Below are 15,218 nucleotides of genomic sequence, written 5' to 3'. Positions count from 1 at the left end.
AGAGATGAGGTGTGCTTGTTAAAACAACAAGTAGTGAATATGTGTAAGGAGAAGAAAGAGCTAAAAAGAAAAAATGCACAGTTGGAGAATGCAGTGCAGTATTATGCAACGGTGATAATGCCAAGACTCACAGAAATCGAAAATAGAGAGAGGCATGTAACAGAGGCTCATGAAAAATTGTTGAGAGAAGTGAAAAAGAAAAAATCTGTGAAACCTTCTGAAAATTTACCTGTAATCGAGTAATATTTTCTTTTTCTGAAATAAAATTGTGAGCATTTCTTCCTTTATTTATTTATTATTATGATTATTATTATTATTATTATTATTATTATTTTTTAAATTTCGACTTTGCACAAAAAAATTGTTTGTTGGTGCAGATAAGGAGTATGGCAGATAAAAAAAATGTATATATATTATGCATGCCCTTTTTTTTATATATATATATATATATTTTTATAATGATTGTTAATCTCAAAATATGAGTCTCCCCCTGAGTTAATGCACTAGAAATTTCATAAAATTGAAGAAATAAATTACCAATCTATGACACCAAAGGCCCTTAAGATCTGGCCATAAACAACTACACCAAGTGCACTAGCAAAAAAGGAGAAAATAAAAATAAAAACAAATACTTCAATCAAGGTAGAAGCAACCAATATTAAATCCAAGAAAATTTGGAGCACATATAACAAGTAAAAAAATACAACACAGTGCAACAAAAATTTTAACATGTTGATCGGTGATAACCTTGATGAACGGAAGAAATTGAGACGATTGGGTAGATCGGTGACGAATTTTTGTAGATCGGCAATGGATCTTGATGGATCAGTCACGGATCTTGATGGATCGGTGATGGAACTTGATGAATTGGTGAAGATGGTGATGCAGATTTCGGGTGGAGTAGTGATGGAGTTTGGAAGATTAGTGAGGGATTTGGATGGATGGTGATAGTGATGAAAGTGATCGATGATTTTGTGGATGGTGGAGTTGGTTGTAGGCTATGGTGAGGGTGGAGATGGAGTCGGCTAAGGGTAGAGGAAGAAGGGGAGAGCGAGACAGCAAGAGAAGGAGAAAAAGAGAGAGTAAGGGAGAGAGTGGGTGAGAGATAGAGACGAAACGGAAGAGAGAGAGAGAGAAAAATTATATATATAAATATATGTATATTATTATTATGGTTATTATTTTTTATAATAATAATTATTATTACAATATTTATTTTATTTAATTATTAAAAAATTATTTTTTAATATAAACATTATATTGGAGTATTCATCATACCAAGTTCTGTTCTAATATAACAAAATTGTTCTTCATTTAGAGGCTTGGTAAATATGTCAGCTAATTGACAATTTGTAGGCACAAATTCGAGTTCAATGTCACCTTTGAGTACATGATCTCTCAGAAAATGATGCCTTATTTCAATGTGTTTAGTGCGTGAGTGCTGAATAGGATTTTTTGAAAGGTTAATGGCACTTGTGTTGTCACATTTTATAGGAATATGATCATAGTGAAGTCCAAAATCTTGAAGTTGTTGTTTCATCCAAAGCAATTGTGCACAACACCCAGCGGCGGCAATGTATTCTGCTTCAGCAGTTGACAAAGCCACTGAGTTTTGTTTTTTGCAAAACCAAGAGGTGAGTGAGTGTCCAAGAAAATGACAAGTGCCACTAGTGCTTTTTCGGTCAAGTGTACATCCCGCAAAGTCGGCATCTGAGTAACCAAAAAGTTCAAAGGTGGTTCCCTTAGGATACCATAATCCCAAATTTTGAGTGCCGACAAGATATCTGAAAATGCGTTTGACTGCGATGATGTGTGACTCTTTCGGTGCGGATTGAAAACGTGCACACATACAAACACTAAACATTATGTCGGGCCTACTTGCAGTAAGATAAAGTAAAGAACCAATCATACCTCGATATTTCTTTTCATCTACGGGTTTACCTTGCTCATCTTTGTCGATTTTTATCGATGTGCTCATTGGAGTTGCTGCAGGCTTTGATGATTCCATTTCAAACCTTTTGAGTAGATCTTTGATATATTTCGTTTGATTTAAATGGATTCCATCATTAGTTTGTTTAATTTGTAGACCAAGGAAGTAATTTAATTCCCCCATCATACTCATTTCAAACTCACCCTGCATGTCTTTAGCAAACTCTTTGCACAAATTTTCATTAGTAGCACCAAAAATGATATCATCAACATAAATTTGAACGATTAGCATATCTTCCTTTTTTATTTTTATAAAAAGTGTTGTATCAATTTTTCCTCTACAAAAACCTTTGTCAAGTAGAAAATTACTCAATCTTTCATACCATGCTCTAGGAGCTTGTTTTAAGCCATATAAGGCTTTTGAAAGTTTGAAAACATGATCCGGGTATTTATGATTTTCAAAACCGGGAGGTTGTTCAACATAGACTTCCTCCGAAATGTACCCATTTAAAAAAGCACTTTTAACATCCATTTGATATAATTTAAAATCTTTAAAACACGCAAAAGCAAGTAACATTCTAATAGCTTCAAGTCTAGCAACTGGTGCAAAAGTTTCATCAAAATCAATTCCCTCTTCTTGATTATAGCCTTGAGCTACTAATCTAGCTTTATTTCTAGTAACAACTCCAGATTCGTCCATTTTATTTCGAAAAACCCATTTTGTACCAATAACGGGATGATCCTTAGGTCGAGGGGTCAAAAACCAAACTTCATTTCTTTCAAATTGATTTAATTCTTCTTGCATTGCTAAAATCCAGTTTTCATCATTTTCAGCTTCTAAAAATGATTTTGGTTCAATTTGTGAAACAAATGCCAAGTTACCACAAATATTTCTAACAGAGGAACGAGTTTTTATACCTTCTGCCGCATCACCTATGATGAGGTCTTTAGGGTGGCCATGAGCATACTTCCATTCTTTTGGTAGATTTGAGTCATTTTCTGGAAGAGCATATATTTCTTGAAGTTTCTCCATTGTCATTTCTTCGTCATGTTCGTGTAATGGATTTTCTTCATTTTCCTTTTTATAAATGCTCTCCATGCTTGGTTGATTTTCTACAATATCATTACTTAAAAGATTCTTGGAAATAATATCGTTAGATTCATCAAAAACAACATGCACAGATTCTTCAACAAGTAGAATTCTTTTATTAAATACTCTATAAGCTTTACTAGACATAGAATAACCAAGAAATATAGCTTCATCCGATTTAGCATCAAATTTTCCTAAATTATCTTTATTGTTATTTAATACAAAGCATTTACAACCAAAAGCACGCAAGTGACTAATATTAGGTTTTCTACCTTTCCAAAGTTCGTAAGGAGTTTTCTTAAGAATAGGTCTAATCATGGCACGGTTTATAACATAGCATGCAGTGTTTACAGCTTCCGCCCAAAAATATTTAGGCAAATTATTTTCACAAAGCATAGTACGAGCCATTTCTTCAAGAGTTCTATTTTTTCTTTCAACCACACCGTTTTGTTGAGGAGTCCTAGGGGCTGAGAAATTATGATCTATTCCTAAGTCATCACAAAACTTAATAAAATCATCATTTTCAAATTCTCTACCATGGTCACTTCTAATACTACAAATATTAAGATTTTTCTCATTTTGAATTCTTTTACAAAGTTTTGAGAAATTATAAAAAGCTTCATTTTTGTGTGTTAAAAATAATACCCATGTATATCTAGTGTAATCATCAACACAAACAAGGGCATAAGATTTTCCTCCTAAACTTAATGTTCTAGATGGTCCGAATAGATCAATATGCAAGAGTTGAAGCGGTCTAGTAGTTGAAACGATATTTTTGGATTTAAAAGAAATTCTAGTTTGTTTTCCAAATTGACATGCATCACAAAGTTTATCTTTTTCAAAAACAATTTTTGGTAAACCTATGACTAACTCATTTTTTGAAAGCTTGGAAATTAAATCAAAATGAGCATGTCCTAATCTTCTATGCCAAAGCCAACCATTATCATTTATAGCAGATAAACATTTAATGTTAAAATGAGAAGATAAATCATGTAAATCAAACACATATACATTCTCATGTCTATAACCTACAAATAAAGTTTTGTTTTCTAAGGTATTTTCAATAGTGCAATGAGTTTTCTCAAAAATAACTCTATAACCTTTATCACATAATTGACTAATACTAAGCAAGTTATGTTTTAAACCTTCAACAAATAAAACATTTTCAATAATAGGAGAGGGATTTTTACCAATACTTCCTACACCAATGATTTTACCCTTGCTATTGTCGCCAAAAGTCACATATCCGCCATCCTTTGGTTGAAGTGTGGCGAACATAGCTTTATTTCCAGTCATGTGCCTCGAACATGCACTGTCGAGATACCATCTATCATTACTGGATTTTGTCTTGAAACATACCTACAAAAATTTGATTTCTCTATTGGTACCCATTTTTTCTTGGGTCCATAAAAGTTAGAATTTGATACCCTTGAGATATCCTTAGGAACCCACATCTTTTTTATTTTAGCAAAAGGATTTCTTTTAATAGGACATGAAGGTGAAATATGACCTTTTGTTCCACAAAAATGACATGTGAGATGAGAGTGATTAGAAGATGCATATACAAAACCATTTTTGGCAGTTTTTACTTTTGAAAAAGGTTTATATCCAATTCCGGCTCTACCAAAAGTACGGTTTTGATTTTTAAGAATTTTATCTAAAGTCTCTCTACCTTGAGTGAACTTTGAAAGAGTAGTTTTCAAGTCTTCAATATTTTCTTTTAAAATAATTTGCTCATTTTTTAAAGACTCGTTTTCTTTTTGCAATACAACTAAATGTTTTTCAGAAATTGAAGACTCTTTTTGAGTTAAAATCTCATTTTCCTTTTTCATTTTCATGGCTTCATTTTCTAAAACATTTATCTTGGAAGTCAATGATTCATTTTCTTTTGATAAACTTGAAATTACTTTCTTTTGACAATTATTTTTCAAACTAAGTTTCTTAAATTCTGCATGTAATTCATCAAAAGCTAATTGTAATTCATCAAATGTAAAGGATTCGTCATTTACCTCATTTTCATTTCCAAGTGCCATTAAACATAGGTTAGCAACCTCGTTTTTGCAAACTTCGGTTTCTGTGTCGCTTTCATCACTATCTTCTCCCCATGCTGCAATCATAGCTTTCTTTTTGTCCTTCTTGAATTTTTTCTTAAGTTCTGGACATTCTGATTTGTAGTGTCCAGGTTTGTTGCATTCATAGCAGGTTACTTCAGATTTTTTGTGATTTTCTCCTCTTTGAAAATCCCTGTTGTTGAAGTCCTTTCTGAAAAAATTTCGTACACCTTGTTTCTTTCTCACAAACCTTTGGAACTTTCTAGTGATGAACGCCATTTCCTCATCCTCATCTGAATCATCTTCCTTATCCTCTTGATGTTTCGAGGTGGATTTGAAAGCTATTCCTTTCTTCTTGTTGTTGTCCTCCTCTTCCTTTCCTTCTTGCATTATGAGCTCATGAGTTAAGAGAGATCCCATTAACTCATCTAGACTTAGCTTTGATAAATCCTTGGCTTCGGTAATGGCAATGACTTTTGTCTCCCAACTTTTTGGCAATGACCTAAGCACTTTTCTTACAATTTCAGCATTAGTATATATTTTGCCAAGAGAAGTTAAACCATTAATAATATCAGTCAAACGAGTAAACATTTGAGGAATAGTTTCATCAGGCTTCATTTTAAAAAGTTCATAATTATGGACTAGCAAACTGACTCTAGATTCTTTAACTTGTTCGGTTCCCTCATGAGTCACTATAAGCTTGTCCCAAATTTCTTTAGCGGTTTTACATGTGGAAATTCTATTGAACTCGTTGGCATCTAAAGCACAGTACAACATGTTTGTAGCTTTGACATTAATTTGGGCCATTCTAGTATCTGATTCATCCCACTCATCTTCAGGTTTTGGTACCCTAAGTCCATCTATAGTTTTGGTAGGAATTTTTGGACCATTACAAATAATTTTCCAACATTCATAATCATTAGATTGAATATGTATGGTCATCCTAGTTTTCCAATAACTAAAATTTGTGCCGCTAAATAGAGGTGGCCTATTAGACGCTTGTCCCTCGGGTAAGGAATAACTAGGGGTTGCCATGATCTACTCTGAGACGGTTAAGTCACAAAAACTAGAGTCTAGGCTCTGATACCAATTGTTATCCCAGATAGGCAACCCAAGAGGGGGGTGAATTGGGTTATTAAAAATTTCACAATATTAAAAATAACACAATATTCAGAATTTTAATAAATAAATAAAAACAGAATAATAATTATCAATATAAAAGTAGAAGAGATAGAGAGAGAAAATCAAACACTGCGATTTATAGTGGTTCGGCACGCCAGGCCTACGTCCACTCCCTAAGGAACCTCCTTGAGAATTTCTTTACTATCAATTGAATAAATACACCACCAAGCTTGTGGATTTGGCACAGGACTTACTCTTATCTATTGAGCCTCACTCAACAATAAATGCCTTACCCTTACAAAATCTCTCACAAAAATAAGGAATAAGAATAAGTGGTAATTGAACCCACTTTTACAATAATTCTCTCACAAAGAGTAGATATGAAAGTGTAAGAACAAAAACTAGACTTAGATCTGAAAGTGAAAGAGCAGAATACTCAGAATTTTGGAGCTCACAGAAATATTTTCTCTTCAAGTTCTTGATTTTTTCTCCACATCCAACACCTCTATTTATACACAAAAATATACCCGTTGGACGCTCCTTGCTGACGTCATGGCTTACATAAGCACGCTCCTGACGTCATCGCTTACATAAGCACGCTCCTGATGTCATCGCTTACATAAGCAGGCTCTTGATGTCATTGCTTACATAAGCACACTCCTTAAATTTAAATAGTCAGCAAATGATAAGAATTAAAAAGATAAAAATAAGATTGATTTTTTCTTCTTGTTTTTTTCAAACATGGAGCCACCGTTTTTGTAGACAATTTAATACAAAGTTCACAACTTTCAAACAAACAAATAATTTTCTCCATCTAGTTTATAATATATATATATATATATATATACATAACTCCATCTTGTTCTTCTTGTTTAATTATAATATGATATAATTAATGTAGTGTAAAAAATTTAATAGCGCACGTGATGTATTCTGCATATAATGTTATATAAGCTCTGATCAAAATTTTGCATACAGAAAAATCTCTATAAATAATATTTATGATGGATCTGAAAATATATGTCATTTTTAAAATATTGTATATGTTGTAAAGATTTTAAACTAAATGTATTTTACCACTCCATATTAATTTTGTCAAAATAAGACAACTCATAAATATCAAATTTGTCAAAATAATACAACCAATCAATCATTTTTGTCAAAATAATATAATTAATCAATTTGTCAAAAGATGAATAGTAATTAACCCTATTTTTCAAAAAGTGAATAGTAAAGTTTTTGAAAATATTTAAAATAATCATTTTTGTCAAAATAATATAATTAATCGATTTGTCAAAAGATGAATAGTAATTAACCCTATTTTTCAAAAAGTGAATAGTAAAGTTTTTGAAAATATTTAAAATAATATTTAACATATATATTTTAAAAAGATAATATTATTTTATTTAAATAATATTTAACAAATATATATATTTTAAAAAGATAATAATTTGTGTCAAATAATTTGTATATTAACTAATATATTTTAGACATCATCAAAATTAAATAATATGATTAACACTTCCTTCACTCGGATCTGGATAATGGTCGTTCATCTACAGCTCAGTTCAAGGAGAAGTTGCCATGGTTCCTCAATGCACTGCCCTCTGCTGACTGTGCAAAGGGTGGCCATGGGACTTACACAAGCAGTGTGGATTTGAATGGTCTGTTCTGCTGCTTACACATATATATCTTGTCGTAACATAATCAATCCAAAGAAATGTACTATGATGTAGTGCTTAAATATATCAGAACTTCCCTTTGGCTTGTATCATCAAATGAATTATTAATAGCTTTTACCTTGTTGTCAGGTTACGAGAGTGGTGTTATATGAGCCTCTGAGTATCGTACTTACCATGCACCACTAAGGAAACAGGTAGAGAAGGATCTTTTTAGTGGATTGATACTTCTACTAATTTGCTTAACTTCACTCAGAGAATATTCCTCCTGATCTGCTTGTCCTTTTCTACAGGATGATTTTGTTAATTCAATGCATGCTGCACGAGAGTTTAGCTCAAGGGTTTCTGATTCTTTGAAGGTTCACAAATTTAACTTACAGTCTTGTCCTGGAATATTCTTTTGTTGTTATAATTGCATATGAATATGGTTTGGGGTATTGGCTTTCAATGAAAGGACTTATTTGACAAACGTATAAAGTTATGGGTGTTCTTTTCCTCTATGAGATATAGGCCATCTGCAATTATATGTCTACAGAACATAGAAAGTGACAAATCTACACTTGCCAAAGATGTTAATTTATTTGTTGGACTGTATTGATTTTTCATATCGGAAGTGCTTCTCATTTCTTTGGTTTTTCTCTTCCCTTGTGTGCAGTCTATCCTTAGTATCAAAAGTATTCTGAGCAAATTATTTGAGACTTTCAATCAATACCTTGACTATGATTAAGCTTTAGCTGAGTTTCTGGAAATACATGTCAAACAAGATTCTAGACTAGGTGTTTGCTCATGTTATTTATTCAATTGTGGTTAAAGCTTCATCAATTATACACTACATAGAGACAATTTGTATTATTCTCCTGCAAGTCAAGTTTTGATTGAGATCCATTCTTGAGACAGTAACCAATTAATGTCATAACTCACATAAGACATTTTTTGAAGAATAATTCCGGCTCACTTATGATGCAACGTTAATTGCATTTTCCTGGTCAATTAGTAATGCAAGTGGGCTAAGAATAAAGCTTTGGACCCCCAGTGGGGGTACTGGGGGTCCTCTCCCATTGGTCCAAAAAAACAGTTTTTTTTTTTTTTTTTTTTTTGAGTTTTCAACCAACCCCAGGCCGACACGTGGCACTGGGGGTCACTGGGGGTCACCCCAACTGGGGGTCTGTAGCATTGCTGAGTGGGCTAATATTCCAAAATGTGACAAAATAAGTTGTTTGTAGGAAATCCTAGTAACTTCTAATAAAATGTGTAATTTATGAACAATTTCTCTTGTTCATCTCTTGTTGCATTGGCAATTTCGCTGTCTAATAATTTGAGCTCTTCTTATCTTCTGAAATCAATGTTCCCTTCTTTCATTCTTGTTTGGAGTTATCTGCAATGCAAGTACTTTATTTTTCTTTTTATGCTTGAAGGCTCACAATGGTGATGAATTCTTTCCATTTTTATTCAGTATATTCACAGAAGTTATTTGGAAATATACCCTTGCACCATGCATTTGGTTGACCCTTTCATGGCCTGATCATTTAGATAATTCTTTATTGCATTTCCATTCATGGCCTAGTCGGTTAGATATTCTTTATGGTATTATTGACATATTCAATTTAAGTGGTAGTGCCAAGGAGAAGAGTAAATAAACAATCAACCCTCAAGATTATAGTAATTGGTTTTTCAAATGACTTGGGGCTGAGTCTGTATGCATGAGGCAATTTCTGTGTCTAAACAATATTTCTTTTTCTGGTGTGTGGCTTATGCTCACTTTATTGAAGCTCAGTGAGGCCCCTTCCAAACCTTTATCCCCCCAAAAAATTGTCTTTTGCTTTGAGTCTACTCCATTGAACTCTTATCAATAGTTTTTTCTTCTTTTTTACTTGGGATATGGAATCTGACATAGGCAGACAGTATGTTCAGGTCTTTTACATCTTATTCCAAGCCTATGCTCTTGTCATGAAGTTATGTCTTTAACGCATTGTCTGCACTTATCTGATGCAGATCAAGATCTTTCCATATTCAGTGTTCTATATTTTCTTTGAACAATATCTGGATATATGGGAGACAGTTGTGATCAACATTGCTATAGCACTTGGTTGGTATTCAAACTCTACACTACAATGATGTATATTTGCAGAGCCCTTTCACTCCATGTGACAAAGATTGGAGTTTCCAATTATGTGATGTTAATGTCCTGGTGGTTGCTAGTAATTCTATTAAATTCTTTCATTTTACTGCTATCTCTGCTTGAATTGTTGTTTCATGCTGCTTTCAAGTTGTTCTGTATGATATGATCAAGTCATCTTTGTGGTGGTTAGAAGCCTCCATTAGTAAAGGCAGTATTTATTTCTTCTGTGAAACATAATTGAAAATTTTGTTCGTTTGTACGCAAGTCTTAAGACTGCAGAATGTGTAACTAGTATTTTGATTGAAGGTGCTATTTTTTGCCAGGATTTTCTTTTCATTTATCTAATTCCAGATGTTAGAGATACACATGTATTTTATTACCTTCTAATTGTGACTAACATCATTTAACAATATATTATGTATTTGTATCGTTTCATGCCACTAGATGCATTATTTTGAGCAATTATTGACTATCTAATTTCTTGATTTGACAGGTGCTGTATTTCTTGTTTGCCTAGTTATCACCTCCAGGTTTGCTTTCTCTTCTAGCCTTTAGTTCAGTTTTGAGCCATATTTCTGCCTTCATGAGAGACAAAAAAATTCCTCTTGGATGGTTAATATTTTCTTTGTTGAATTTAATAATCTTTACTTCTATTATTTTTCCTTGCCTATTAAATGCAGTTTATGGAGTTCAGCTATCATTGTTCTTGTCCTGGCCATGATTGTTGTGGATCTTTTGGTAAATCTTCTTCCTTGACAAAACATATATTGTGCTTCTTCTAAAACATTTATAACATTCTTGTTATGTATTTAGTTCATATTAATTGTTCATCGTTTAGTATGACTTATATATTGGCTACACAATTTGTCCAAAGAAAAAAAGTGAAACCAAAATTTTCTTGATTAAAACTCTGCAGGGTGTGATGGCAATTCTGGATATCCAACTGTATACCTGTTTTTGTGGTGAGCCTCATAATGTCAATAGGGATTGCTATTGAGTTCTGTGTGCACATATCACATGCCTTCTCTGTCAGTATTCAAATGCACTTTTTATTTTGTTTGAAGGATTTGTAGCAGTGATTACTTCTTGTCTTATTGAAGGAGGTAGTAGTTGTTGTTTGGCGTAGAGCCAATTCAACAGGACTTGCTAGGAAAACCAATTATTCTGTTAACAACATTTCTGCTCTTAACACAAGTAAGCCATGGAGATAGGAGCCAACGAGCAAAGGAGGCTCTGCGTACAATGGGATCTTCTGTCTTCAGGTTTATTACCATTAATTACCTTGAAATGTGAGAGACGTTCTGTAAGCATGTTGGAATTTCTGAGCAATACTCAGCTGAAAAGTGATAATATGAAAGTTAGATGCAAGTATATCTGACAGAAATGCAGAATGCAGAAATCAGACTGATAAAATGCATAAATATGTGTTGTGTTATTTGCAGAATACAGAAGTTAGACTGATAAAATGCATACATTTGGAACCTTTCTCTAACTTCTATCGTGGTGTGCTTGTGTATAGTGGATGGGCTTGGAGTTGATTTATCACGACATTGTTATTTGACTATTGCTTTTTCTTTATTTTTATTTATTGTTTTGTGTTTTGCAGTGGAATTACACTCACAAAGCTAGTCGGAGTCATTGTCCTTTATTTTGCAAAATCAGAGATTTTTGTGGTATAATGATCCATCCCTCTGACTTTCAGTTTTGTTTGCTTGTCAGTTTAGAGATTTTTGTGGTGTAATGATCCATCCCTCTAACTAATGTGACAGAAGATTTTCCTTAAATAAAAGTACATGATCACATGGGGCTTCAAGTGGTATTTTCCACCACATATGTGCCCTGTCATGTAAATGACCATTCTGTAATGCAAGATATTGGACTACTAACCATATATAGGTTTGTGTTTGTGGATTGTAGGTGGTATTGAGTATGTTTGGTCCACCATCGAGAAGTGTGCCCATTGAAAGAGAGCAAGAACTTGAGACTTCCACTTTGTCACGCTTGACTGATTGACCAAATGCATTTGAAAGTTGGGTGGTTTTATGATGTAAAATTATGCAAGCAAGAAATGAAAACAAAATGACGGCAAGATGGAAAACAAACAAATAAGGAGAAAGAGGGAGAGGAAGAAAGGACATGCATGTACAATGAGTTAAGAACATGTAATTGCTTTCTACCCAAATTAACAGTGCATATATTTTGGTCAATGCTTATGGTGTCAAAGTTTCTGTTATCTTCACATTTGTTGTCAGGATCCTACCATTTCTTTCCTTGTCATTATGCTATGCTGTGTCAATAGTTGACCCAAACATTAGTAGGTTGGTTTTGGGTTGGATCTATAATAATGTATTATTATGTCATGTGATACCATGTAGCTACCAAAGTAGCAATTTTGATGGACGTAGGTTTTTCAGAGCAAACTAGGGGAGAAAAAAAAACATTGGAGACCAAGTGGTGAAAAAAAAAAAAAAAACATTTTATGGCCAAAGAGAAAATGTTTAAACTTAACGGGTACAAAGTAAAATTTATCCAACAAATAATTCTTACAAATTTTCATGATACTATTATGTTAAAGCATTTTCAACCAACCTTTCAAATTTAGAGATGTGGATGTTGGTGTTTTTATCCTCCAATTCTTTCACATCAAATGCATTATTCGTCCATACAAATGCATGCAATATAAGGCACAAAACATGCCTCTTTAGCCGCCCCTTGTATATTGTTTTGTTGAGCTTCGAGCTTACATAAATCTTCTGTCCTCTTTTTTTTTTTTTTTTTTGATTTTTGATTTTTGATTTTTGATGGTGAAAGTATAACCTGTAATGAAAATAGGATAGTTGCCTCGTAATAAATCTTTACACCTGGCGAGACGAGAGATGAAATGACAATTCAATCCACTGGTGCATGTTAGGACTACTGTTGATAGTACTCTGAACTCTAAACAAAAACCATGAACTTCCCAAAACAAATGATGTTCAACTAAATATCAAAATGGAACAGGACAAGAATTGCATCACGACATCCTTCAATATCCATAAAATCTAAAAATATTTCACAGAAGAATTACTTAAATGTGTATGTACATCAGCGCATTGGCACACAGAGAGAGAGAGAGTGGGCATGTAAGTGCCTGGTAAAGAAAAAGCATTTGTCCACCAAGTTCACCTCTTACCGTGGAAGTGTGTACTTTCTTATTCACACAGCCCAAAATGGAATTGAAAGTGCCAACACCTTGTCTTTTATGAGACACTGGTCCAAATCGATAACTTTTACATGACCAACTGAATCTTTGATTAAATTTCAAAATAGGTGTACTGACTATGTGCTAGGGTTCCCTAAAAGTCACTCCACAGCAGCATGAACATTTCCTGAGGTGGCACGTAGTGCCCTAATATTCTCTTGGGTATCAAAGAAACCCATTTCTTGAAGCTGTGACAGTTGAGTAGCATAAAGCTCTTCTGGAGGCACTATGAAAAACAAAGACATATTTGCTTTCAGCAAAGGGCTAAAAGGCAAGCTTATCAAAAAAACTTTACATAGAAATGCGATGAAGTTCTTACCATCAGGCGTATTTGGAAGATTTAAGCCACCAGCTCCGAGTCCACACCAAACACATTCATCAACAACTCCAGTCCCATATTGTTTTGTGTTTCTGAAATTTGCAGCAATATTAATGGAAGCTTGCATTGAAAGGAAATATGGACAGATATATCAAAAGAAATCAATTTTCAATAAGTTGCTCAGACTGGAGTCCCACCAGTCTGAGCTGTTTCTCTACCAAAAAAACAGCATGAGATAAGCAACACGGATAACGGAAGATGTCAAAAGATTGCAGGAATACCATGCATCACTAGCATTAATGCCAACAAGAACCAGAGTTAATCACAGGACATGCTTGATACAAACTAATCAATCCATTGTTTTTACCTAGTGCTACCCTTTTCATTTAAATCTAAATATTCTCCTGTTTTAAATTAAGCTCAAAGTGGTAAAAAGGTCAAAACAAATGCATGCAAGCGAACACAAAAACAAAAACACAAATATGAACAGACATTGAAATAAAAACACGATTAGACCCCCTAATAGTTTGTATGCTCATTGCACACCCTGCATACTTAATGCACTTGTAACCCAGCTATGAGAAACCCCAGAGGAAAATAACAGCTCTAGAAACCACCTACATGTGTTGCTAAAAAAAAAAATGTCCTATCCAACACTCTATTGTTCATCTTGAACTGTGGTTTCTGAAGAATTAAACAAAAATCTTCAGTCAGAGTACTTAACATTGAACACATGTCGTGATCACCCCATAACAACAAAACAATGTGCAATAAGTATATGCACTCAATGATCCAATAAGGGTTGGTCAGTTGAGTCATTAACACATGATATTCTGCTAAAAATTAAAAAGAAAAAGAAAAAAGAATAGAGAAGTGGAAAAAAGAAAAATGTGCTACCAACTGAAAGTTGCAAGCCATGATCAATGCCTATATCCATAAATTGTTCTTTATGATGCTTCCTGGGATACCTTATCCAAGTGAGAAACCAATAACTAGCCAGCCAAACTCCCATCATCTAGAGGTATTGACATCAACTTAAACAATCAAAATGTCCAGAAGGACCCCATTGGAAGGTCAATCCCTTGTCTTTCCCCCCCCAAGAATCAGGTTCTCAAATCTTCAACTACAATATACAGTCAATGCATGAAATCAGTTACAGAAAAGACCAACCCTTGGAGAGACAAAGTGGTTGCTAAAAGTGCATTTTCTTGTAGTGGAGAGCTTGGTAAATAGAGAAGAGATGAGGAAGAGAGTGAGCAAGGTGAACACAATGGGGGAGAGAGACAAACAGACAGACAGACACATAGAGAGAAAGAAAAGAATGAGAGACAGACAAACAGACATAGAGAGAAAGAGAGAGCGAAGAGTGATAAGTGAGAGAGAGACAAAGAGAGAAAGAGATATAAAGAGAGAGAGAGAGACAGGAAGACAGAGAGAGAAAGAGATAGAGAGAGACATATAGAAAAATAGAGAGAAACGAGAGATGAGCGAGAGATAGACAAAGAGAGAGAGAGAAAGAGAGCGAAAAGAGATGATCGAGAGAAAGACATAGAAAAAGAGAGAGACGAAGAGAGAAGAAAGATGAACGAGAGAGAGAAAGAAGAGAGATAGAGAGATGAGAGAGATAGAGAGAAGAGAGATGAGCGAGAGACAAAGAGAGAAAGAGAA

At 33.8% G+C, this 15,218-nt stretch overlaps 1 protein-coding gene across 1 annotated transcript; it reads left to right on the top strand.

Annotated features, from left to right (window-relative positions):
- Positions 1 to 810: 810 nt before the first annotated feature.
- LOC145799965 (uncharacterized) lies at positions 811 to 12,396 on the top strand. Its single transcript, XM_082889618.1, has 7 exons — positions 811 to 944; positions 9,766 to 9,772; positions 9,864 to 9,957; positions 10,484 to 10,520; positions 10,671 to 10,728; positions 11,597 to 11,663; positions 11,908 to 12,396. Exons 1-7 carry the CDS (start codon positions 811 to 813, stop codon positions 11,952 to 11,954), a joined length of 444 nt encoding a protein of 147 aa, XP_082745744.1. The 3' UTR covers positions 11,955 to 12,396.
- Positions 12,397 to 15,218: the final 2,822 nt, after the last annotated feature.

The sequence above is a fragment of the Camellia sinensis genome, chromosome 9 (genome assembly GCF_055761805.1).
Source record: "Camellia sinensis isolate YWXY chromosome 9, ASM5576180v1, whole genome shotgun sequence".
Taxonomy (NCBI): Eukaryota; Viridiplantae; Streptophyta; class Magnoliopsida; order Ericales; family Theaceae; genus Camellia; species Camellia sinensis.
This window is presented reverse-complemented; position numbering and strand designations above follow the sequence as displayed.